General features: G+C 42.5%; 2 protein-coding genes across 2 annotated transcripts in view; both read right to left on the bottom strand.

The window, feature by feature from the left end:
• The window catches only part of LOC148048385 (intercellular adhesion molecule 1-like), a 36,434-nt gene extending 29,603 nt beyond the window's left edge, over positions 1-6,831 (bottom strand). The window contains exons 1-4 of the mRNA XM_087708291.1: positions 6,760-6,831; positions 2,982-3,242; positions 1,901-2,245; positions 488-766 (exon numbers count right to left, since the gene is read on the bottom strand). Coding sequence (XP_087564417.1) covers positions 488-766; positions 1,901-2,245; positions 2,982-3,242; positions 6,760-6,811 — 937 coding nt within the window. The 5' untranslated portion in view covers positions 6,812-6,831. The remainder of the gene's footprint in view (positions 1-487; positions 767-1,900; positions 2,246-2,981; positions 3,243-6,759) is intronic.
• Positions 6,832-11,602: 4,771 nt separating this feature from the next.
• Positions 11,603-26,584, bottom strand: LOC148048384 (intercellular adhesion molecule 1-like). Its single transcript, XM_087710957.1, has 7 exons — positions 26,332-26,584; positions 21,486-21,746; positions 20,405-20,722; positions 18,992-19,270; positions 16,135-16,416; positions 14,523-14,765; positions 11,603-12,631 (listed from the first exon to the last, which is right to left on the bottom strand). The coding sequence occupies exons 1-7, from the start codon at positions 26,381-26,383 to the stop codon at positions 12,426-12,428; spliced, it is 1,641 nt and encodes a 546-aa protein (XP_087567083.1). The 5' UTR covers positions 26,384-26,584; the 3' UTR covers positions 11,603-12,425.
• Positions 26,585-27,141: the final 557 nt, after the last annotated feature.

Genomic DNA, 27,141 nt, shown 5'->3' with positions numbered 1-27,141 from the left:
CATGGTCGGCAAGCCACTCCCACCAGGTCACATGGCCGGCAAGCCACTCCCACAAAGGAGGCCACACCCTCAGAGTAGGTTCCAAAATTTTTTGGAAACCCACCACTGATGCAGGGACACTGTTGGCTGGCAATGTGAGAAAAACTGGAAACGGTTTCTCAGTCATTTGCAATCAGATTTCCCAAACCCTGGCATTCTATTCCATGCTTCATTCTCTCCAATGATTTACATTAGATCCAAGCTCTGTGTATACTTAATTTGAGTAGGAATATGGTTCACCCGTTAGTAGTTGCTCTTCAGTCTCAATGAAAATACAACTAGGAAGAATTTCTTCAATTCCATTCGTTTCAAAGAGCTTCAGCTACTTAAACGATCTGATTTTTTTTTTACTGAAGTTTTCTTTTTCAAAATAAGTCATAACTAATAATAGATGGAAGACAACTCTTCTAATTCTCTCTGTGTTAATAATTACAGATATGAGACTCACCAAACACATTCACCATCTTTGTCACATTTTTGGTCACTGGCCCTAGAGAGACTATGCAGAATAACTCATGCTCTCCAACTGAGGAAGAGGCTATCACAACCTGGGCACTTGCCAAGTCCCCCATCACAGTGGTGTTGAAGGTCAGAGGTTTCCCTGCAAACCACAGACGAAACCTGGCCTCTTTGGCTGGGGAAACCTCAGGTGCATCACACGTCACTTTCATCGGGGTCCCAGCTTCTAAGAACAGGCCAGCGTGGAGCAGGGGAGTCTTTGCAAAATCTGCCAACGAAGAAAGAGAAATCATGTCAGTTATTGCAAAAGAAATCACAGCCACAATAGTACCTTCTCCTTAGCCTCTCAGGGGGTGAGTGCTGTTGGGGCAACTGTAGCAGAGATGGTATGCTGCCGGTACGCACCCGTTCGCGCGAACTGGTAGTGGCGGTGGTGCAAGGCTCCGCCCACCCACCCTGATATCATCACGGACCTTCTGTTTAGTTTTATTTTATTTTAGTTAAGTTTTATTTCATTTGTATGCCGCCCTTTTCCCTAAGGGGACTCAGGGCGGCTCACAACTCAAGGGAAGGGGGGATACAGACAGTTTAAAAACAACACGAACAATACATGGTTAAAAAGCACAACAATCATACCATTCGAGATAGGGGCAACAGCTCTTTAGCCCCAGGCCTGTCGGAACAGCCAGGTCTTAAGGGCTATGCGGAAGGCCTGGAGGGTGGTGAGGGTACGAATCTCCACAGGGAGTTCGTTCCAGAGGATCGGAGCAGCCACAGAGAAGGCTCTCCTCCGAGTAGTCACCAGTCGACACTGGGGGGCAGATGGAATTCGGAGGAGGCCTAGTCTGTGGGATCTAATTGGTCTAGTGGAGGTAATTGGCAGTAGGCGGTCTCTCAAGTACCCAGGTCCAATACCATGAAGGGCTTTATAAGTGACGACTAGCACCTTGAAGCGTATCCGGAGACCAATAGGCAGCCAGTGCAGCTCGCGGAGGATAGGTGTTACGTGGGTGAACCGAGGTGCACCCACAATCACTCGCGCGGCTGCATTCTGGACAAGCTGAAGTCGCCGAATACTCTTCAAGGGCTGCCCCATGTAGAGCACATTGCACTAGTCCATTCTGGAGGTCACAAGGGTGCGAGTGACTGTTGTGAGAGCCTCCCGGTTCAGGTAGGGACGCAACTGGCGCACCAGGCGAACCTGGGCAAATGTGCGCACGCTTGCTACCGCTACCGAACCGGTAGTGAAGCAAATAGGATACCATTATTGAACTGTAGGGGGCATCACATCTATGCAAACAGTGGAATAGGTGGACCAACCCCTCCTGTGGAGAATTAGCATTGTCTAGCCACAGGGCGTAGTAGGTCTAAATCAGAACTGGAGCAATGGATGGGATCTCACCAAAAGTCCATAATGATATGCCCTGGGAGGTGTTTTTCAGGAGTGGACCTCTTGGTCTCAGATCCAGGGATGTTTGGCAGGTGATTGTCTTGTTGTAGTCATCTTTCTGAGCTGTTATGGTATGGTTGACCTCAACAACACCAGCTTCAGGGTCAGTGTGATCCTCAAAGGTTTCTATCAGAAGTTGCTCTTCTCCTTTCAGCAAGGTCACGGTGAGGTTCCGGATGGGGGCTACACCCAAAACCCGGCATATCAAAATATACGGCTTGCCGACTTCCATATCTGGTACTGGAAACAGTTCAATACTCGCTGGAGATTCTGAAATGAAATAAAATGTTCCAAATCAGTTTTGTTTGATTAGCATATGCTAGAAGTGATGAACAAGTAATAATATGACTCTTTTGTTATTTATTCTATGGCAATAACATTCTTTATACCTAAGTACATATTTTCCAGCTTGGAAAATATGGCTATTTTTAGATTTTTATATACCTATAACGGGCAGTGGATGGCATGCCTTAGCTTTACCAAAAGAAATATCTTGTCTCTTGTCATCTGAAAGATCTATTTCTATTTGTTTCCCCTAGTTAGATAATTATTTCCATCTTTTGCCTTAGCTACGTGCCTGCTTTCTTGCTAGACATTAATGTAGGTATTCCTCACCAAAATATTTCTACAATCTCATAATCACAGTTCCAGTTTTTCTGTAGGAGGGTGGAAGGAATTTGCCTCAGGGGAAGGATTGATATTGCGTTTCTTTCTTTGTTTATTTATATTTCTCCTACCTACATAGCAATTTGAAAGCATACAAATGAGGTTAGAACTGGCAGGAACCCACCCCTGGTTTCTCCTGAATCTGAGCTGGGTTCTGAAAGGATGGGAGCATCCTATTCCCACACAAAAATCAAAGAGCTATAGCTATAGCCTGTGTAAGTTTGAGATGTGTGGACTTCACATCCTAGAATTCTTACTAAAGACCATATTGGTTGGAGAATTCTGGAGGTTGAAGTCCAACCATCTTAAAATTCTCCAGTTTGGGTAACACTAGAGCATAATTGACACCATCCAGCAAGTGACTTACTATAAACAATGATGTTTGCCTTTGGAGATTTCTTCTGTTCAGTCGTACATTCAGCAAAGCACAAAGTGCCGGCTGCCCAGAAGTTCACATTGCTGAGACGAAAGGCTTTCCAATTGGAACCATTTCCAATGATAACCTTTGTATAGGCAGACTCAATGCCAATATGTTCACAGGTACTGCTGCAGTTCAGGTCAAGAGAGCCTCCAAATTCCACCACAGGATTTGGGGGCCAAATTTCCACATAATCTTCCTCTGCAGTTCCTGAAATCAAAATAGAGATAGCTGATGCCAAAAATGAATGGAAATAGGTGAGTAGAGGAAAAGTTAGAAATTAATACTGAATAATAGGAAACCCAACGCGTGTCTAGTTCAGACACGGACCTTCAATCGGGACAAACTTGCAAACTTAACATCCTTATTTGGAAAATGAATTCAGACTGCTGTTTATATACTACTCCAATTGCATCTGATTCTGGATTGCTTACAGACTCCCAAACAGTAAAATTAAAAACCCAACTGTGCTTGACTTACTGAAGCTCTGAGGCAGTGGTGGGTTTCAAAATTTTTTAGACCTTCTTCTGTAGGTGTGGCCTGCTTTGTGGGAGTTGCTTGCCAGTCATGTGACTGGGTGGGAGTGATTTGCCGGCCATGTGACTGGGTGGGCGTGGCCAACTTTTAAAATGTGGTGGTTGCTTAGCAACCAAAATGTTGGCTCAGAAACTCTGGCATTTGAAACACGCAAGTCTTAAAGCTGTCAAGTTACAAGACCCTCGCACCCGTAACCCTTTAGGAAAAAAACCCCCAGGGGAGTTCAAACTTGACAGCTTTAAGACTTGTGGACTTCAAATCCCAGAATTCCTCCTCTCGCTCTTCATCTTGATGATGTGCGGACAGGCGGGAGGGGAGGGAGCTGGTTCTAAACAGCACTGTAGATTTGTGGAATCTCTTCTATAGAAGAGGTTAGAACTGGCAGGAACCCACCCCTGCTCTGAGGAATATCGCTGGCCCATGTATGCAATCAACATCAATGAAAGAAGAAACACACCCCGGAGACACAAAAATGTGTTGAAACAAGTGAATCTTAATAGCTCTACAGAAAGACAACACAGTTGTGGCCCATCTGAGATCAGGCTAGGAATTCAGGCAGTGTCTGAGACAGCCAGTGGTGGGATTCAAATAATTTAACAACCGGTTCTCTGCCCTAATGTCCATCTGGGTAGGTGGGCTCGGAGGTCATGTGACTGGATGAGCGTGGCCAACTCAAATCACTCAGGTCGATGGACGCGTCACCTTAGCTGCTACAATGTCACAAGGGTTAACCGGAGAGGCAGTTTCTGTAAGCAGGTCAATACAGATGAGGCTAGAAACAACACCAGAATGTTTCCTTCCTGCCTTCCTTACAGGATTAGCCCTGTAAAGTGGAAAGAAACAAAAGGAGATTTCTTCCAACAACCGGTTCTCTGAACTGCTTAGAAAGTTACCAAAGAACTGGTTTTTTAGACAGATGCACTAACTATTACATCAAACTGGTGCTCTAAATAGCTTATCAGGGGATTTTGCTATTTATTTCAGCATAAACGGATGACATCCTTCTCCTGAATATCTTCCAATGTACAAAACAATGAGAATTATCATTGCAAAGTAATCAGTTGAAATCCGATCCCAAGTATTAATCCAATGGCTTGGATTTCCCCAGCCTTTCTGTTCTATATGGCCTATAGACTTTCAGTGGAGAAAATTTTTACTTTGGCCTAGGTAGTTCTGGAGCAGAAGTTTGAGGAACTGTTTGTTCAGCTGCCCCTCGATTTCCAACATTTGCCCAAATAAACAGAACGTCAATATGGCCAACTGAACTTTGTCACGAAGCTGTCTCCAGTGTTTTTGCTTTCACTTCTTCCCCAGTTGGGCTTGGTCGGAGTTTTGATAGCCTTAAAGCAGACACGAAAGTACAGAGCATATTACAGTGGGAGGAGTTTTAGTTTTTGTTCTCTTGCTTTCTGAAGATCAAACAAATGTTAAGAAAAAAGGTAATAAGAATACAGATGATTATAATCAACAATACGGGAAAATGAATGGATCAATATTCCATAGATATTTCTTACAAGACAATGTGCAACTTTGCAACTTTAATAAGATTTGTATGCCGCCCACTCCCTAGGGACTCTCCCAGTCTGCTTCAATTTGATATTTCCAGTCAATCCTTTCACAAAACATGTCACTTTCTTACTTTTTCCAAAACGGAGACAGCTTCAAAAAAAGCACGGAAGGATTACAAATGCTAAAAAAATGATAATCTGAACACAGCCCCTTGGTTAGAACAAATGGTGGGAGACCAAATCTTGTTTAAATTTTTCTCCTAGGTAAAATATCGGAAGGGTTTAAGAAAGATACACTTTATCTAATTATACATGTAGTAACTGCATGCATAACCTATGCACAATATTGGAAAAAAGAAAATACACCATCAGAGCTAGATATAATCAGAAAAGTGTTGGCCTGTGCAGAAGCAGATAGGCTCACTCTTGAACTTAAAAATAAAGGGGAATCCGAATATTTTGAAGTCTAGAACAGATTTTATGACTGGTGTAAGACAAGGTGACAAGACTGGAACAAACTGTGTATATTGTGATTGGACAGAAGGATAGAAAATGTATTAAGTAAGCTAATTGTTAATGGTTGAGACTAGCTGTATATAATGTGAATATATGGTCACTTCGTCTTCACGGTACTGCATTGTTTTAAATGTAAAAATAATAAAAATATATTCAAAAAAATGGAGAAAAGAATAAGATGGCAATTCCTTGATAGAAAGAAAGGTAGAAGGCATAACTATATTTTTTCTTCTCTTGCCATTGCTCTTTTTTTTCTTACATTCTACTTTTTGTTGTTTTAATGATTTATTAATATACTGTGTCTATCTATCTATCTATCTATCTATCTATCTATCTATCTATCTATCTATCTATCTATCTATCTATCTATCTATCAAAATTATGGGGGGTGAGAGGGAGAGAAGGCGGGAGATTTGAGTCTGCTCTCATACACGTTAAACTATAGAGCTACACTTAGGGAAGGGAGATAGTGAAAGAGAAATACATGCTTTTTTCCTTATTATTTTTTCTAAGGACCGGCTCCACCTAGGTGAAACAGATATCAATTGCTTTTACCTTTTAATGCTCTTCTAAATACTGATATGTACAAGCGCTTGACAAATCAAAAAGTCAGATAGGAAGAGTCCGAACATGCCTGTTATAAGGTTTTTCTGCTCTATAGCATCTCTGATCAAATTAACTTATCAAAAATTGCTGCCCTGGATCTCCACCTGCTATCCTTCATATTCAAATCATAGTCTAGGGTTAGCCTGACATGGCAGCAAATCTGGTCATGGTTTGCTGTTGTATATAAAAAAAAAGGCTCAAGCCACTTCCAAGGAATGTCCAGTATGGACATTAATCTCATTCCCACTTCCCCCTAAAATTAAGTTTTATCAGGCTCCTTCCGAACACTTGTCTCACTTTCGTGCTTTGTCCCATGATATCTAAGAGAATGACAGTTTGTGGAATGGAAAGAAAAATGTGCCTTTTGAACCCCTCAGGCTGCCACTAATGCTGGGGATTCAAGCCATGTTCCTTCAACAACGCCCTCTGTCCCCATCCCTGGGGTGCAGAAATCCAGGAGGTAAGCGTGATTTGTTGTGAGATGGGGAGAATCAACAGATATGATTAATATCAGAGAGGCAGCAAACCAGCGGGAGAAACATGGAGGTTTCCTTTCTTACCTTGAGTAACAGCCCAGGCTCCTACAGCAAAAAAGAAGATAAATTTCTGCATGTTGCCCTCTTGGCTGTGGTCTGGATTCCTGCCCCTGAGAGTGGCAGGCCAAAATCTGGATCAGTCCAAATAGAAGGAGAAAACAAGGAACAGGGGCAGACTGAGCTCCTACGGTCAAAGCTGCAAGTAACTTCTGAAAGCACATTTATCGACTACGTCTACGTTACGCAGCTCCAGGAAATCATTGTTTCCTCCCCATTAAGGCTCACAGAGCATGGACTTCCGGTCCTGGCAGCCTTAGGTTTCCCACCCAAGAAATCACATTTTTTCCTGATCACTGAAATCTAATTGATTCTTTTAATAACCTTTCTTGGACAGCCGTTTTCTACCTTTCACTTCCAGCCTCCATATTATTCATATCATTTTGTATGTCAAGTGATGATAGCTTTTCTTCTTCTTCTTAGCATTACCTCTAAAAATACCCGTACTTTTCCATTTTGATATGTAAATACTGACGTCTAATACTAATTCAAAAGCTGACGAATTTCCTTTGGGTGGTTCTTGATGCTTCACTTTTTCCCACATTAACCATCTCCATTTTATAATTTAAGAAAAAGAATTTTTCAATTTTTGGGGTGCACTGTATGAGAGTGCTAGTGTGTGTGTTTGTGCATATAATATATTTTTATATTCCATAAATAGGTCAAATATGATGTCTTAAGACACCTGCTTTATATTTTAAATTAATGTGCATGAAAGAAATTGAATACAAGAAAGCACTCCCTGTTTCAATTTGCCCCCAGTATTTTACTCCTGAAGAGTATAGTAATTGGATGCTTCTCCTCACACACACACATACATGAAGGTTTCCATCCTAATGAGTCAGGGGCCCAAAGCTATCATCAAATGCATTTAGATCTATTTGATCTCATGGAGTGGTTATGGTAAGGGATGAGAAATCTATTTGAACAAGCCAGAGCAATTGGATGTAGCTCAGTGTGATTGGTCTTTTCAGTCAAAAGCAAGAGTCCTTTCCCAATTTTCCTGGGGATCTGACTGCATGAGAATCCAGTGGATTTACCTGATAAGGGCCACTTGTACAAACTAACATTGCAAACATTGCACTGTTCCTTATATGGCCAAAGGCTCATAATTGCTCTGTTCACCAATGGAATATAGTCCAGTAGTGTCTCCAAAATAATATTTTTTGGCCTTTTCTTCTTTTTCATGAAGCTAAAAAGCTTGCAGTAGTTCTTTTCAAACATCCGGTTTATTTTCCCCTTCTTCTCAGGATTATAAGGTAAGGGTACATGAGAAAAGGTCTCAGCCAGTGGTGGGATTCAGCCGGTTCGCACCTATTCGGGAGAACCGGTTGGTAACTTTCTAAGCAGTTCGGAGAACCGGTTGTTGGAAGAAATCTTTTGGTTTTTCCCACTTTACAGGGCTAATCCTGCAAGGAAGGCAGGAAGGAAACACTCTGGTGTTGTTTCTAGCCTCATCTTTATTGCCCTGCTTACAGAAACTGCCTCTCCAGTTAACCCTTATTACCATTGTAACAACTAAGGCGAAGTGCCCATCGACCTGAGTGACATTGAGTTGGCCACACCCACATGATCACATGACCACCGAGCCACACCTACCCAGCTGGACATTAGGGCAGAGAACCGGTTGGTAAATTATTTGAATCCCACCACTGGTCTAAGCCTACAGAATAACAGAGCTGGAGGTGACCTTGGAGGTCTTCTAGTCCAACCCTCTGCTCAAGCAGGAAACTCTATACCATTTCAGACAAGTGTCTGTGTCCAGTCTCTTCTTAAAAGCCTCCAGTGATGGATCACCCACAACCTCTGGAGGTAAGTCGGATTAGTTGTTCTAACTGTTAGGAAGTTTCTCCTTAGTTCTAGATTGAATCTCTCCTTGATTAGTTTTCATTCATTGCTTCTTGTCCAGCCCTCAGGTGCTTTGGAAAATAGGTTGATCCTCTCTTCTTTATGGCAGCCCCTCAAACATTGGAACATTGCTATCATATCATTCCTAGTTCTTCTTTTCTCTAGTCTACTAAACCCAGTTCAGTGGTGGGTTGCTTATCCCGTTCCAACCGGTTTGGTTGGAACGGGGCCGGCGGCGTTCTCGTGCATGCACGCAGTTCATGCATGCGTCTTAGCGCCTGCGCGATGCTCCAGCTGCTCGCGGAGAATCGGGCAGGCGCTGTATGTGCCATGCACCTGCGCGGAAGCACAGAAGCCTCCAAAGACCGGTAAGGAGCGCGAGCGGGCGGGTGGGCTTTTCAGCGTTCCCGGAAGTTACTTACTTCCGGGTTTGCTGACCATCCGGTTTGCAGGGACCGCCGCGAACCGGTTGAAACCCACCCCTGACCCAGTTCCTGCTACTGTCCTTCATGTTTTAGCCTCCAGCCCCTTAATCATCTTTGTTGCTCTTCTCTGCACTCTTTCCAAAGTCTCAACATGTTTTTTTATATTGTGGTGACCAGAACTGATGCAATATTCCAAGTGTGATCTTACCAAGCCATTATAAATTGTTACTAAGTGATTGACAACTAGGACTTTGAAATCCTTCTCACAGTCACTACTATTAAGTCACCAGGTATCACCTATTTTATACCCATGATTTGGGTTTTCTTGCTTAAATAGGCTGGGACCTTACTTGTCTCACTCTTGAGAGAAAAGCTTGTGAGGGAGCTGGGAGATTTCAATGTATGTTTCCACTCTGCAATCTCCAGTCTGAGGTACAGACTTTAAGTTGAATGCTGGGCACTGTTCCTGGGCCTACCACTGGGAACCAGTATGCTCCATCCATTTTCTTGTGTCTTCCTTCCCCCCTCCCAAGGCCTGGCATTTAAGAATTAAAGAACTTCAAGGGCATGGTAAAAAAGGAAGGAAGGAAAGAAGGACAGTCACAGACAGTTTTTTAATGGGCTGGACATATGTGCTCATATAATCATGTCCCTTTCATTCTCCAAGAGGAAATGGATGGTCAGAAGGTCAGTCTGTACCTGCCTGGTCCTTCAAGGCATCTCACTTTCATTAATTTATTCTTTCATGTACATATCTTTAAGGTGACCAGACATACCGATTTCAGTGTGACAAGCACGCTTTATAACAATTTTTCCCGCGTCCCTCTGCGTTTAAAAAAAAGTCTCGATTTTCTGGCTTCGTGTTGAAAGCCCAGTGGATTTGCTTAAGAAATCCTAACCGTGGCAAGACAAAAGACACCCTGTCTAATCCCTCTCTCTCTCTGTCTCAGTACTTTCATTGAAGATATTAAAATGTTAAAGCAACAAAATGCACCTTCCCCCCCTGCGCCGTGCTGCGTCGCGTTTACCTAATTTTATAAGAAAAAAATGATCTAGTACCATAGAGCTGCAGGAAATGGCTAGAGAGGTCACCAGTGTTACTTCCTGGATTTTCTCGAGGGGAGGGGCACGGAGGTTGGAGGGCTGCTCCAAAATGGTGGGAAAGTTTCAATTTGCTCAGTTCTTTGTATTAACATCTATATCATTTTGAATTGACTTGGAGTTTCTGCCTGCTGGTAAGTGTGCTGGGTTTTTTCTTTTATTTTTTAATGCATTTTAAAATAATGTAGGTTTTTAAAAATGTGCAGCTGCCGTTTTTTTATTCAAAACAATATGTGTAACACCATGATGTGCCATGGAAAAATCATTTAAAAAAACCCTGAAAGAACAAAGGGTTTTTTAAAGGGTATTTTCCTGATCAAAACTATAATTGTTTCTGCATGACACCCTTAATCACAAATAGCCAACTACACTTCATTCTAAATAGTTTTATTTCCTTTATTGTATGTGATTACTCGAGTCCAAAAACTGAGTTAATTGGACAAACTCAGCTCCACAATTTACTAAATATACAGTTACAGGAATTTCATGTATAGTATGCTGTCTCTTAGGGTTTATTGAACATAGAAGAATAATATGAGAGGGTTTTGATGTAAAATAAGCTCTTTTAATACATTCAAAATCAACGCAGCAGACAAGACATGGGAGTGAACATAATACACACTTTAACAATATGTTTTTTTCTTTTAGCCATCAAATACTGCAGCAAGTGTGTCAGTAATAATAGCAAGACAGGCATAGAATTTTCCAGCCAGGTTAATTTTACTTTTTTATGGTTTTGATGTTGTATTTAATTTTATCTGTATTAGAAACTTATGAAGGCTGTGCAACATTTTGAGGTGATATAGAGTATGTAAAGGCATGAATACAGTAGAACCTCTGGTCACAACCATAATTCGTTCCATAACTTTGGTCACAAACTGATTTGGTCATGAATCAAACCTAATTTTGGAAATTTGGCGCTTACAAAAAAAATGGTGCAGAAAGGGAAATCAGCAGCGGGGAGAATGTGAATATTTTGGTGAGAAGCGTTTGTGACCAGAGGTTCTACTGTATAACAACTTCACTTAAGACTTAAGATTCACTTAAGATATAACATCTTCACTTAAGATTCACTTAAGAACTGTGGCAAGAAAGCTGGTACAATGGGCTTAGTGACCAAAGTTACAATGGCATTGAAAAAAGTGACTGATGACCATTTTTCACACTTAGCGACCATTTTCATACTTAGCGACCATTGCAGCATCCTCATGGCCACGTGATCAAAATTTGGATGCTTGGCAACAGTTACAATTTATATTTGTAAATTGTAGTTATGTTGAAATAAAAAAAAAACATTACAATACTATTTTTGCGTTGTATGAAAATTTTTGTTGCTCCGTATAAAAATTTTAATCACCCCCTCCCCCCCCCCCCCGTCAAAGGTGTCCCTCTTTACCAATCTGAAAATCTGGTCACCTTACATATCTTTTCTGCCCCAAATGCATTTCTTCCTGCCAAGGAGAGTCCTTCAACACAAGTGATTGCATTTGCTTTTTCTCACAAAAGAATTCTAACATCAGCGGTTCTCAGCCCTCTGTATCTTAAGGTCCATTATTCGTTCTTTCTAGGACTGGGTCCCAGCATAAGAGAAACAAAAAGGCTTCCTCTCCTCCCTCCTGAAATAAGTATTATATACCTATATGTAAAACATCCATATGTTGACATATATTCTGTGGTCATATTTGTCATTCATAGTCTTTTGAGGGCTTGAAGTTTCAACGAAACTTAGCAATGAACTAAGCGGTTAACTAATGAAAGTTAGCAAAGAGCATGAGTTGCGTTACAGATACTTTTGGTTTACTTCTAAGTCCCATCTGCAGCATGCGGGCAACCACTTCAGAACTATTGCTCTACCCCTGGGCAGTGCCAATGAAAGCATCCCCAAAGAAGGCTGTCAAGTTATACCAAGTGCTTAAGAATACACTATAGAAAAATAAAATCTTCTTCCTCAAGACACTTTCTTCTCCCAGATGACCATGAAGTAGGAGTTAGATTAGGATCTCCTCAACAAAATCAAGAAGCAATGGTGCAATGCACCTTTGCGGTTGCATGCTTTCACTGAGGCTTTTACAAATGCTCTTACTCAGAAATGCCTAGATAACTCAGCCCAAGAAAATATAAATGAATCACGACTTGACGGCATGTAATTAACATCCTCTTCTTTTTGCAGCTAAGTAGAGTGATGAACACTGAACACAGCTACACTCCTGCTGGCATTGGGACAAGTGGTTCTTCAGTTTGTAGTAAACACCGGTCTCCTTAGACATTTGCTTTGCCGTTCAGGAATCTTTGCTCCGCTGAGTTTTGAGCAGTTTGTGGTGGCTGTTGCTGCTTCCCTTGCTGCCACAGTCGGTATACCCCAATCTTTTGTTTAGAGCTTATCCAATAAGCTATGCCAGCCACAAGAGCAATAAACACCACCACAGCAACTGTATAGCCAATGATATGGCCAATGGATTGAGGAGCTGCAAAAGGGGAAAAAATGAATGCATTAAAATTTAGCATTGAGTAGGTCCATAGCATTACAGTTCTACCAACTATGCAGTAATAGTAGCAGTTATTTTTCAGACATGGTCAGGGGTGGGTTCCTGCCAGTTCTAACCTCTTCTAAAGAAGAGATTACACAAATCTACAGTGCCGTTTAGAACCAGTTCCAGCTCCCTCCCCCTGTCTGTCCAGAGTTCATCAAGAAGAAGAGCGAGAGGAGGAATTCTGGGAGTTGAAGTCCACAAGTCTAAAAGCTGTCAAGTTTGAACACCCCTGGGGTCTTTTTCTAAAGAGTTAGGGGTGCGAAGGTATTGTAACTTGACAGCTTTAAGTCATGCATGTTTCAAATGCCAGAGTTTCTGAGCCAACATTTTGGTTGCTAAGCAAGAGCATTGTTAAGTGAATTTCACCACATTTTACAAGTTGGCCACGCCCATTCAGTCACATGGCCGGCAAGCCACTCCCACCTGGTCACATGGCCAGCAAGCCATTTCCACTCAGTCACATGGCCGGCAAGCCACTCCCACAAAGCAGGCCACACCTACAGAAGAGGTTCTAAAACATTTTGAAACCCACCACTGGGCATGTAGGCAGAACTGCCTTGTGGGAAATGTAGCTCCATAACATGTGACCACATCTGTGTTCCCTGATTGGGCAGCAGGATACTCTGCACAGGAAAAATGATTTATTACTGGTCACTCTCTGAATCGCCCTTTGTCTACCAGAAAGCAGTCTTGCGTCACAGCATGGGTTAGAGAAATTAATGTCTTTTTACACCACGTAATGGAAACAGATTAAAGAAGTCAGAAGTATCTTAACACTGAACTGTAAGTTTTGCTATTAAGAATGCCTGATAATAAACTTGATCTGAAAGAGATTCCCACACATGGAGTTAACTGGCTGCCCAGGCGAGACCTCATTGCCCGGGACAGAACATGTACTGTTAATCAGTAGGTTTAACTTTCCGAACTTTAAGATGTGTGGACTTCAACTCCCAGAATTCTCCAGTTAGAGGAATTCTCCATCCCTAGTTTCAAAGTTCTGCTGAGTCTCAATCTGTCTTGCTGTTTATTGTTTTTGGGTATGCCTTCAGGTTACTCTTGACTCCTGGCAACAGAGAAATCCCTGAAGATTTCATGGCAAGATTTTCAGAAGTGGCTTGCTGTTGCCTTCTTGCTAGGACAGAGAAAGGCTGAATGGCTCAAAGTCAAAGACTTTAAGCTTAAAGCAAGATTAGAACTCAGTCTCTCGATTTTTATCCTGGTACTATAACCAAACTACCCCGTTTTCTGTTAGGAAAACTTAACTTGCAAAAAGTTAGTCCCTTGCTGAGATTCCTCACATTTTAAGAAATGTTCTAGGTGAAAAACTCTGAGCCGGGTTGATACCTCCGAATTCTAAAAGAGGTATCGGGAATGTTTTGCTGCATCTAAATACACACTCTCTGCAAGTGGCTGTCTTCCTTAAATGTTAGCTGCCTGTTCTCCTAATCCCTAGCTGGTGGGATGGACGCAGGGGATGAGAATCAAAAGTTAATATATTTCTTTGGCATTAGGCCAGAAAATGGTGAATCAAAGGTAAGTATTATCTGGGTGCATGAAAATCAGTTCATATCCACACATAAGGGAACCTCTTCACTATTCATAGTAGATGCTTGCTTTTATCCATGAGAAACGTTATCAGTCTTTCTGGATTGCGTCATAGTTGGAAGTGATACCAACAGCTGGGATGAGAATTCCTATCACTTTCTTTTTTTGGGTTACATTTCTAACTTGCATGTGACAGATGAACTTTAACATAGTCCTGGTTAAGCAATACAACCCCCCAATTATGGTTATTCTAGTTCTTTAGAGCAAGAGGTGAACTTACATTCAACGTGTACGGTCACATCTCTAACATCAAAGCCATACTGGTTGGTAGCATTACAGTGATAAATGCCATCATGCTCTCTCTGGACTAGCTGTGGTTCCCCAATGTTATAAGGTCGCCCATCTTTCCAGCACTGAACAGTTGGTGTGGGGTTTCCCAGGGCTGAACAAGTAAATGATGTTGTACTTCCTTCCTTCCAAGTCAGGGCATGGGGACATTTGGAATCATCTATTTGGGGACGATCTAGAATGGAGAAGACAATGTGGTTAATTTCACTAGTAATAATACTCATGCAGAGGTGGGTTCCTACCAGTTCACACCTATTTGGTAGAACTGGTTCGTCAAATCTACCGAACCAGTTAGAAGAGGTTCCACCAGTGGACCCGGAAAGCAGGCCACACCTACAGAAGAGGTTCCAAAATTTTTTGAAACCCATCACTGACACACACACACAGAGAGAGAGAGAGAGAGAGAGAGAGAGAGAGAGAGAGAGAGAGAGAGACAGACAGACAGACAGACAGACAGACAGACAGACGCAGAGAGAGAGAAAAAGAGAAAGAAAGAAGAAATAAATAAATAAAAAAAGAAAAAAGAAAGAAAAAGAGTGAGAGAGAGATGAAAGAAAAAAAGAAAAAAGGGACACAGAGACAAAAGAAAGGAAAGAGAGAGATAGAGAGAAACACATGGCCGGCAAGCCACTCCCACAAAGGAGGTGTCAGCACTCCTCCATTGAATAATTAGGAAAGAAAACCACGAGACTCCATTGATAGAAATCAAGTGTATTTTACTAATTATAAATGATTAGAAGCGTAGCAAAGCGAAGACAGATTATTTAGGTGTGAAAGCAAATGATATATAGAATAACCCATTCCCCACGCCTTGGCATCCCAGTTACAGTCCAATCATAATTCTCCCAAGTGTCAGGTGTGATATAACTTCGAAAGGCATCACCAAGATGAAATGTCGGTGCCGTTGGCCTTGGCGGGAAACCTCCTCCGCATGCGCAGTAAGACAGGCAGCCGAAACTCCAGAATCTTCCTCCAGCACAATTAGTATTCCCCTCCCAAATACCATGCCCCCCTCCCCGTTTCAATGGCAGCTGAAGCAGCAGCAAAGCAGAGGCTGGCAGGAGGCCACACCCACAGAGTAGGTTCCAAAAATTTTTGAAACCCACCACTGACACACACACAAACACACACACAGAGAGACACAGAGAGAGAGAGAGAGAGAGAGAGAAAGAGAAAAAAGAAGAATTAAATAAATAAAAAAAGAAAAAAGAAAGAAAAAGAGTGAGAGAGAGATGAAAGAAAAAAAAAGAAAAAAGGGACAGAGAGACAAAAGGGGGGGGAGAGAGAGAGAGAGAGAGAGAGAGAGAGAGAGAGAGAGAGAAAACACATGGTCGACAAGCCACTCCCACCCGGTCACATGGCCGGCAAGCCACTCCCACAAAGGAGGCCACACCCACAGAGTAGGTTCCAAACTTTTTGGAAACCCACCACTGGTGTGATGCATCTTCTTTTGTTCTGCAAAGCTGCTGCACATTTGGTAAGCCTTTCAGAGTTCTAAATCTCTAAGAATAAAATATAACATGTGTTTTTTTTCCCCTACTCACAGAAAACGGTGAGATTTTGAGATATATTTCTTTTCTTGGTGTGCCCATCAACGATCAGGATTACTTGGCAGATGAATTCCCTCTCGTTATCCTCTTGCTGAGCGATCACTGCATGCTGCAGGAAACGTTCATCTTCTTTGCCAGTTGCTAAGGTTTTGGCAGCATCTGTGATCTGCATCTTAAAACCAGGGGAAGCACTGCCACCAGCACTACACGTAATGTTCACAGTTTGATTGACGACAGCTTCTGAACTGCCAATCTGCAACATGAGATTTGGTAAAGCTGTGAGGGAACAGAGCAGAGCGGTGATTATGCATTAGGTGGACTATCTCCGGTGACCTAACCTAATTCTAAGAAATTTTCATCAAGGCCCTCCAAATCTTTTTTCTTTCATGAATGAATGTGTCCCAAGATAATGTTCCAGAATCTACTCTGGGTCAGTCACCAGGACAAGAAATTTAATCTTCTGAGCTTTTGGACAAGTGCTGGAGCCCATCCTCTATGGAACCTCTCTCCAGCAGTGTGTGTTTTTGGAGTGTGTGATCTTGGAAGTTGTGTTCTAGTGTTTCCAAAAACCAGTAGAATGCAGCTTCCGAGTTCTGCAAGTGGGCATCACACACTGCCCGGAGGCTACCATATGAAGACAAATTATGCATTGTAAAGATCACTTGGAGGTGGGAGATGCTTCCTATGTGATCTAGCAGATCCCCTGCATGGATTATGTGACTATGTAAAACAGATGGGGAGGAAGCTAACCACCAGATTGCAAGAACCCGAGCAACTGGTTTGAGAAGGAGACCCAAACCCATTTGTAGCCTCACATTGCAATGAACAAGAACATACATTGAAATTTTGCATCTGTTAAGATGTTGGGTGAGCAGGTATATAAAAACAGCCAGGGAAGTGATTGAAGCCTGGGAAACTGGGCTCTTCACCAGTTAACCGAAGTACTAATCTTCCACCAGCTTATCAAGTATTTAGGAGGTAAGGGATTGGCAGCACCATATGGCCATAATAGCCAACCACCAACACTCCAATTAGCAACTAAAAAACAACACAGAACCAGGCACCATATACATACCACGCACCAAACAGCCCAAAGTCTGCTAGAGAGAAGTTGCCTGAAGATGGGCTCAGCACAAGTCCGAAAGTTTGGAAGACTAAACCTCTAATCCTGGTGACCAACACAAATTGGATCCTTATTTTCTTTCTTTCAGTCAGTAAATATAGACAGAATGATTATGATAATGGACCAGGACAAGAGAGACTCATGACCAAAGACAACCTAGCTATGAGAGTTTGTCACTAAAACTTTCAATTTTCAATTTATTAGCAGTTTTGTCTTTCAAAATAAGTCATAACTGCCCGGAGGCTACCATACGAAGACAAATTATGCGTTGTAAAGATCACTTGGAGGTTGAGTTGAGTTGAGTTTATTGGTCTTGTATGCCGCCCACTCCCGAAGGGCTCCGGGCGGCTTACAATAAACAAGGGAAGGGGATAAATAGACAAAACAACACTTTAAAATACGCAACATTCACAATTACCGTGGGACTGGATATTTCACAAGCCCCCCGGCCTGCTGGAGCAGCCAGGACTTGGTGGCTTTTTGGAAGGCCGGGAGAGTGGTAAGGGTCTGGATCTCTACGGGGAGATCGTTCCAGAGGGCCGGAGCAGCTACAGAGAAGGCCCTCCCCCGGGGACCCGCCAACCGACATTGACCGGCCGACGGCACCCGGAGGAGGCCCAATCTGTGTGATCTTATTGGTTGTTGGGAGGTAAATGGCAGGAGGCGGTCTCTCAGGTAGCCAGGTCAAACTGATTTAAAATTTTAAAATCAGAAACCAGAATAGATGATAGCTAGGGTTTGGGGTTTTTTTTTTGACATAGAAAAAGATTTTTAAATATTGGCTCTGCTATATTAGCATACTTAGGTAAATGTAAACTGTAAAACCATAAAGGTTCCACATCTTTGTGGCATGCAGGGCAGAAGTGGGTTCCTACCAGTTCGCACCTATTCGGTAGAACCGGTTTGTCAAATCTACCGAACCGGTTAGAAGAGGTTCCACCAGTGGACCCGGAAAGCAGGCCACACCTACAGAAGAGGTACCAAAATTTTTCGAAACCCACCACTGCCACACACACAGACAGACAGACAGACTGACACAGAGAGAGAGAGAAAGAAAAAGAAAGGAAGAAAGAAAGAAAGAAAGAAAAAAGAAAGAAAAAGAGTGAGAGAGATGAAAGAAAAAAAGAAAAAAGGGACAGAGAGGCAAAAGGAAGGAGAGAGAGAGAGAGAGAGAGAGAGAGAGAGAGAGAGAGAGAGAGAGAGAGAGAGAGAGAGAGAGGGAGAGGGAGAGGGAGAGAGAACATGGTCGGCAAGCCACTCCCACCAGGTCACATGGCCGGCAAGCCACTCCCACAAAGGAGGCCACACCCTCAGAGTAGGTTCCAAAATTTTTTGGAAACCCACCACTGATGCAGGGACACTGTTGGCTGGCAATGTGAGAAAAACTGGAAACGGTTTCTCAGTCATTTGCAATCAGATTTCCCAAACCCTGGCATTCTATTCCATGCTTCATTCTCTCCAATGATTTACATTAGATCCAAGCTCTGTGTATACTTAATTTGAGTAGGAATATGGTTCACCCGTTAGTAGTTGCTCTTCAGTCTCAATGAAAATACAACTAGGAAGAATTTCTTCAATTCCATTCGTTTCAAAGAGCTTCAGCTACTTAAACGATCTGATTTTTTTTTTACTGAAGTTTTCTTTTTCAAAATAAGTCATAACTAATAATAGATGGAAGACAACTCTTCTAATTCTCTCTGTGTTAATAATTACAGATATGAGACTCACCAAACACATTCACCATCTTTGTCACATTTTTGGTCACTGGCCCTAGAGAGACTATGCAGAATAACTCATGCTCTCCAACTGAGGAAGAGGCTATCACAACCTGGGCACTTGCCAAGTCCCCCATCACAGTGGTGTTGAAGGTCAGAGGTTTCCCTGCAAACCACAGACGAAACCTGGCCTCTTTGGCTGGGGAAACCTCAGGTGCATCACACGTCACTTTCATCGGGGTCCCAGCTTCTAAGAACAGGCCAGCGTGGAGCAGGGGAGTCTTGGCAAAATCTGCCAACGAAGAAAGAGAAATCATGTCAGTTATTGCAAAAGAAATCACAGCCACAATAGTACCTTCTCCTTAGCCTCTCAGGGGGTGAGTGCTGTTGGGGCAACTGTAGCAGAGATGGTATGCTGCCGGTACGCACCCGTTCGCGCGAACTGGTAGTGGCGGTGGTGCAAGGCTCCGCCCACCCACCCTGATATCATCACGGACCTTCTGTTTAGTTTTATTTTATTTTAGTTAAGTTTTATTTCATTTGTATGCCGCCCTTTTCCCTAAGGGGACTCAGGGCGGCTCACAACTCAAGGGAAGGGGGGATACAGACAGTTTAAAAACAACACGAACAATACATGGTTAAAAAGCACAACAATCATACCATTCGAGATAGGGGCAACAGCTCTTTAGCCCCAGGCCTGTCGGAACAGCCAGGTCTTAAGGGCTATGCGGAAGGCCTGGAGGGTGGTGAGGGTACGAATCTCCACAGGGAGTTCGTTCCAGAGGATCGGAGCAGCCACAGAGAAGGCTCTCCTCCGAGTAGTCACCAGTCGACACTGGGGGGCAGATGGAATTCGGAGGAGGCCTAGTCTGTGGGATCTAATTGGTCTAGTGGAGGTAATTGGCAGTAGGCGGTCTCTCAAGTACCCAGGTCCAATACCATGAAGGGCTTTATAAGTGACGACTAGCACCTTGAAGCGTATCCGGAGACCAATAGGCAGCCAGTGCAGCTCGCGGAGGATAGGTGTTACGTGGGTGAACCGAGGTGCACCCACAATCACTCGCGCGGCTGCATTCTGGACAAGCTGAAGTCGCCGAATACTCTTCAAGGGCTGCCCCATGTAGAGCACATTGCAGTAGTCCATTCTGGAGGTCACAAGGGTGCGAGTGACTGTTGTGAGAGCCTCCCGGTTCAGGTAGGGACGCAACTGGCGCACCAGGCGAACCTGGGCAAATGTGCGCACGCTTGCTACCGCTACCGAACCGGTAGTGAAGCAAATAGGATACCATTATTGAACTGTAGGGGGCATCACATCTATGCAAACAGTGGAATAGGTGGACCAACCCCTCCTGTGGAGAATTAGCATTGTCTAGCCACAGGGCGTAGTATGTCTAAATCAGAACTGGAGCAATGGATGGGATCTCACCAAAAGTCCATAATGATATGCCCTGGGAGGTGTTTTTCAGGAGTGGACCTCTTGGTCTCAGATCCAGGGATGTTTGGCAGGTGATTGTCTTGTTGTAGTCATCTTTCTGAGCTGTTATGGTATGGTTGACCTCAACAACACCAGCTTCAGGGTCAGTGTGATCCTCAAAGGTTTCTATCAGAAGTTGCTCTTCTCCTTTCAGCAAGGTCACGGTGAGGTTCCGGATGGGGGCTACACCCAAAACCCGGCATATCAAAATATACGGCTTGCCGACTTCCATATCTGGTACTGGAAACAGTTCAATACTCGCTGGAGATTCTGAAATGAAATAAAATGTTCCAAATCAGTTTTGTTTGATTAGCATATGCTAGAAGTGATGAACAAGTAATAATATGACTCTTTTGTTATTTATTCTATGGCAATAACATTCTTTATACCTAAGTACATATTTTCCAGCTTGGAAAATATGGCTATTTTTAGATTTTTATATACCTATAACGGGCAGTGGATGGCATGCCTTAGCTTTACCAAAAGAAATATCTTATCTCTTGTCATCTGAAAGATCTATTTCTATTTGTTTCCCCTAGTTAGATAATTATTTCCATCTTTTGCCTTAGCTACGTGCCTGCTTTCTTGCTAGACATTAATGTAGGTATTCCTCACCAAAATATTTCTACAATCTCATAATCACAGTTCCAGTTTTTCTGTAGGAGGGTGGAAGGAATTTGCATCAGGGGAAGGATTGATATTGCGTTTCTTTCTTTGTTTATTTATATTTCTCCTACCTACATAGCAATTTGAAAGCATACAAATGAGGTTAGAACTGGCAGGAACCCACCCCTGGTTTCTCCTGAATCTGAGCTGGGTTCTGAAAGGATGGGAGCATCCTATTCCCACACAAAAATCAAAGAGCTATAGCTATAGCCTGTGTAAGTTTGAGATGTGTGGACTTCACATCCTAGAATTCTTACTAAAGACCATATTGGTTGGAGAATTCTGGAGGTTGAAGTCCAACCATCTTAAAATTCTCCAGTTTGGGTAACACTAGAACATAATTGACACCATCCAGCAAGTGACTTACTATAAATAATGATGTTTGCCTTTGGAGATTTCTTCTGTTCAGTCTTACATTCAGCAAAGCACAAAGTGCCGGCTGCCCAGAAGTTCACATTGCTGAGACGAAAGGCTTTCCAATTGGAACCATTTCCAATGATAACCTTTGTATAGGCAGACTCAATGCCAATATGTCCACAGGTACTGCTGCAGTTCAGGTCAAGAGAGCCTCCAAATTCCACCACAGGATTTGGGGGCCAAATTTCCACATAATCTTCCTCTGCAGTTCCTGAAATCAAAATAGAGATAGCTGATGCAAAAATGAATGGAAATAGGTGAGTAGAGGAAAAGTTAGAAATTAATACTGAATAATAGGAAACCCAACGCGTGTCTAGTTCAGACACGGACCTTCAATCGGGTCAAACTTGCAAACTTAACATCCTTATTTGGAAAATGAATTCAGACTGCTGTTTATATACTACTCCAATTGCATCTGATTCTGGATTGCTTACAGACTCCCAAGCAACAGTAAAATTAAAAACCCAACTGTGCATGACTTACTGAAGCTCTGAGGCAGTGGTGGGTTTCAAAATTTTTTAGAACCTCTTCTGTAGGTGTGGCCTGCTTTGTGGGAGTGGCTTGCCAGCCATGTGACTGGGTGGGAGTGGTTTGCCGGCCATGTGACTGGGTGGGAGTGGTTTGCCGGCCATGTGACTGGGTGGGCGTGGCCAACTCGTAAAATGTGGTGGTTGCTTAGCAACCAAAATGTTGGCTCAGAAACTCTGGCATTTGAAACATGCATGTCTTAAAGCTGTCAAGTTACAAGACCCTCGCCCCCCTAGCCCTTTAGAAAAAAACCCCCAGGGGAGTTCAAAGTTGACAGCTTTAAGACTTGTGGACTTCAACTCCCAGAATTCCTCCTCTCGCTCTTCATCTTGATGATGTGGAGACGGGTGGGGGGAGGGAGCTGGAATCGGTTCTAAATGGCACTGTAGATTTGTGGAATCTCTTCTATAGAAGAGCTTAGAACTGGCAGGAACCCACCCCTGCTCTGAGGAATATCGCTGGCCCATGTATGCAATCAACATCAGTGAAAGAAGAAACACATATCGGAGACGCAAAAACGTGCTGAAACAACTGGATCTTAATAGCTCTACAGAAAGACAACGGAGTTGTGGCCCATCTGAGATCAGGCTAGGGAGGTTGTTGAATTCAGGCAGTGTCTGAGACAGCCAGTGGTGGGATTCAAATAATTTAACAACCAACAATAATGACCATCTGGGTAGGTGGGGCTTGGTGGTCATGTGACTGGGTGGGCGTGGCCAACTCAAGGTCACTTAGGTTGATGGATGCTTCGCCTTAGCTGCTACAATGTCATAAGGGTTAACCGGAGAGGCAGTTTCTGTAAGCAGGTCAATAAAGATTAGGCTAGAAACAACACCAGAATGTTTCCTTCCTGCCTTCCTTACAGGATTAGCCCTGGAAAATGGGAAAAAGCAAAAGGAGATTTCTTCCAACAACCGGTTCTCTGAATAGCAATAGCAGTTAGACTTATATACCGCTTCATAGGGCTTTCAGTCCTCTCTAAGCAGTTTACAGAGTCAGCATATTGCCCCCAACAACAATCCGGGTCCTCATTTTACCCACCTCGGAAGGATGGAAGGCTGAGTCAACCCTGAGCCGGTAAGATTTGAACAGCCGCACTGCAGAACTGCAGTCAGCTGAAGTACTTAGAAAGTTACCAACCGGTTCTCCCGAATAGGTGCGAACTGGCTGAATCCCACCACTGGAGACAGCCCAAACTTGTGATCCCTGCAGAGGTCATTTCTTAAGGGTAGAGACCCAGAGGGAGCTTTTCTGTCCAGATCTAAAAGGACGAGCAGGGAGAAGGCACACAGATATTCAGATGGTGACAAATGGAAGCTTTGAAGGTGACAGCCCGTCCTTTGAGTTACAGTAGGAAGCTTTCAAAGTTAATAGCAATAGCAATAGCAGTTAGACTTATATACCGCCTCAGAGGGCTTTCAGCACTCTCTAAGCGGTTTACAGAGTCAGCATATCGCCCCCAACAACAATCCGGGTCCTCATTTTACCCACCTTGGAAGGATGGAAGGCTGAGTCAACCCTGAGCCAGTGAGATTTGAACAGCCAAACTGCAGAACTGCAGTCAGCTGAAGTAGCCTGCAGTGCTGCATTTAACCACTGCGCCACCTTGGCCCTCAGCCAAAGGTGCTCAGTCCAGTCCCTTTGGGTGTGGCCTCCGTTGTGGGAGTGGATTGCCACCCATGTGACCAGATATGAAGATGCCAACGACACTCGTCAGAACCACCTTAAATTACCTCACACACAGCACTGGCATGCATAAGAATAGGATGTAAATTTGTTTTTTAAAAGGCATCTTTGGTTTGCGTTAAAACAACTTCAACACACGCAATGTTCTGATTGCACCACAAACGCAGAAGTCATCCTTCCCTTTCACAGAGGCACTGAGTTTTATAAATAGGAGCATGATAGTGTAGAATAATCATATCCAAGGACCAGTGGTGGGTTTCAAAATTTTTTGAAACTTCTTCTGTAGGTGTGGCCTGCTTTCTGGGTCCACTGGAAATCAAAGCATGGCAATGGGAAAGGACCTCTCTTAGAACTGGTTTTTTAGTCAGATGCACTAACTATTACATCAAACTGGTGCTCTAAATAGCTTATCAGGGGATTTTGCTATTTATTTCAGCATAAACGGATGACATCCTTCTCCTGAATATCTTCCAACGTACAAAACAATGAGAATTATCATTACAAAGTAATCCTTTGAAATCTGATCCCAAGTATTAATCCAATGCCATGGATTTCCCCAGCCTTTCGGTTCTATATGGCCTATAGACTTTCAGTGGAGAAAATTTTTACTTTGGCCTAGGTAGTTCTGGAGCAGAAGTTTGAGGAAGTGATTGTTCAGCTGCCCCTCGATTTCCAACATTTGCAGAAATAAAAAGAAAGTCAATATGGCCAACTGAACTTTGTCACGAAGCTGTCTCCAGTGTTTTCACTTTCACTTCTTGCCCAGTTGGGCTTGGTCGGTGTTTTGATAGCCTTAAAGCAGACACGAAAGTACAGAGCATATTACAGTGGGAGGAGTTTTAGTTTTTGTTCTCTTGCTTTCTGAAGATCAAACAAATGTTAAGAAAAAAGGTAATAAGAATACAGATGATTACAATCAACAATACGGGAAAATGAATGGATCAATATTCCATAGATATTTCTTACAAGAAAATTTCTCCCAGTCTGCTTCAATCTGATATTTCCAGTCAATCCCTTCACAAAACATGTCACTTTCTCACTTTTTCCGAAACGGAGACAGCTTCAAAAAAAGCACGGAAGGATTACAAATGCTTAAAAAATGATAATCTGAACACAGCCCCATGGTTAGAACAAATCGTGGGAGACCAAATCTTGTTTAAAATTTTCTCCTAGGTAAAATACCGGAGAAGTTTAAGAAAGATACACTTTATCTAATTATACATGTACTAACTGCATGCATAACGTATGCACAATATTGGAAAAAAGAAAATACACCATCAGAGCTAGATATAATCAGAAAAGTGTTGGCCTGTGCAGAAGCAGATAGGCTCTCTCTTGAACTTAAAAATAAAGGGGAATCAGAATATTTTGAAGTCTGGAATAGATTTTATGACTGGTATAAGACAAGGTGACAAGACTGGAACAAACTGTGTATATTGTGATTGGACAGAAGGATAGAAAATGTATTAAGTAAGCTAATTGTTAATGGTTGAGACTAGCTGTATATAATGTGAATATACGGTCACTTCGTCTTCACGGTACTGCATTGTTTTAAATGTAAAAATAATAAAAATATATTCAAAAAAATGGAGAAAAGAATAAGATGGCAATTCCTTGATAGAAAGAAAGGTAGAAGGCATAACTATATGTTTTCTTCTCTTGCCATTGCTCTTTTTTTCCTTACATTCTACTTTTTCTTGTTTTAATGATTTATTAATATACTGTGTCTATCTATCTATCTATCTATCTATCTATCTATCTATCTATCTATCTATGTATCATCTATCTATCAAAATTATAGGGGGTGAGAGGGAGAGAAGGCGGGAGATTTGAGTCTGCTCTCATACACGTTAAACTATAGAGCTACACTTAGGGAAGGGAGATAGTGAAAGAGAAATACATGCTTTTTTCCTTATTTTTTCTAATTTTTTCTAAGCTCCACCTAGGTGAAACAGATATCAATTGCTTTTACCTTTTAATGCTCTTCTAAATACTGATATGTACAAGTGCTTTACAAATCAAAAAGTCAGATAGGAAGAGTCCGAAGATGCCTGTTATAAGGTTTTTCTGCTCTATCGCATCTCTGATCAAATTAACTTATCAAAAATTGCTGCCCTGGATCGCCACCTGCCAGACTTCATATTCAAATCATAGTCTAGGGTTAGTCTGACATGGCAGCAAATCTGGTCATTGTTTGCTGTTGTATATAAAAAAAAGGCTCAAGCCACTTCCAAGGAATCTCCAGTATGGACATTAATCTCATTCCCACTTCCCACTAAAATTAAGTTTTATCAGGCTCCTTCCGAACACTTGTCTCATTTTCGTGCTTTGTCCCATGATATCCAAGAGAATGACAGTTTTCGGAATGGAAAAAAAAAAGTGCCTTTTGAACCCCTCTGACTGCCACTAATGCTGGGGATTCAAGCCATGTTCCTTCAACAACGCCCTCTGTCCCCATCCCCGGGGTGCAGAAATCCAGGATGGAAGTGTGATTTGTTGTGAGATGGGAAGAATCGATAGATCTGATTAATCTCAGAGAGGCAGCAAACCAGCGGGAGAAACATGGAGGTTTCCTTTCTTACCTTGAGTAACAGCCCAGGCTCCTACAACAAAAAAGAAGATAAATTTCTGCATGTTGCCCTCTTGGCTGTGGTCTGGATCGATTCCTGCCCCTGAGAGTGGCAGGCCAAAATCTGGATCAGTCCAAATAGAAGGAGAAAACAAGGAACAGAGGCAGACTGAGCTCTTACGGTCAAAGCTGCAAGTAACTTCTGAAAGCACATTTATCGACTACGTCTACGTTACGCAGCTCCAGGAAATCATTGTTTCCTCCCCATTAAGGCTCACAGAGCATGGACTTCCGGTCCTGGCAGCCTTAGGTTTCCCACCCAAGAAATCACATTTTTTCCTGATCACTGAAATCTAATTGATTCTTTCAATAACCTTTCTTGGACAGCCGTTTTCTACCTTTCACTTCCAGCCTCCATATTATTCATATCACTTTGTATGTCAAGTGATGATAGCTTTTTTTTCTTCTTCTTAGCATTACCTCTAAAAATACCCGTACTTTTCCATTTTGATATGTAAATACTGACGTCTAATACTAATTCAAAAGCTGACGAATTTCCTTTGGGTGGTTCTCGATGTTTCACTTTTTCCCACATTAACCATCTCCATTTTATAATTTAAGAAAAAGAATTTTTCAATTTTTGGGGTGCACTGCGTGAGTGTGCTAGTGTGTGTTTGTGTGTGTGTGCATATAATATATTTTTATATTCCCTAAATAGATCAAATATGATGTCTTAAGAAACCTGCTTTATATTTTAAATTAATGTGCATGAAAGAAATTGAATACAAGAAAGCACTCCCTGTTTCAATTTGCCCCCAGTATT

Source organism: Thamnophis sirtalis, unplaced genomic scaffold, assembly GCF_051295495.1.
Source record: "Thamnophis sirtalis isolate CommonGarterSnake01/CBP01778 unplaced genomic scaffold, rThaSir2_p1.2 scaffold_3, whole genome shotgun sequence".
NCBI classification, from domain to species: domain Eukaryota; kingdom Metazoa; phylum Chordata; class Lepidosauria; order Squamata; family Natricidae; genus Thamnophis; species Thamnophis sirtalis.
The sequence above is the reverse complement of the archived record's forward strand: the minus strand, read 5'-3'. Positions and strand labels throughout refer to the sequence as shown.

What these genes read in the sequence shown, in the direction of transcription:
- LOC148048384 (XM_087710957.1), bottom strand. Translation starts at nt 26,383, where the DNA reads ATGCAGAAATTTATCTTCTTTTTTGTTGTAGGAGCCTGGGCTGTTACT. An exon ending in AGCCTGGGCTGTTACTCAAG is followed by an intron (nt 21,747 to 26,331) that starts GTAAGAAAGGAA and finishes TTTTGATTTCAG; the next exon opens with GAACTGCAGAGGAAGATTAT. An exon ending in CATATCATTATGGACTTTTG is followed by an intron (nt 19,271 to 20,404) that starts GTGAGATCCCAT and finishes CTTCGTTGGCAG; the next exon opens with ATTTTGCCAAGACTCCCCTG.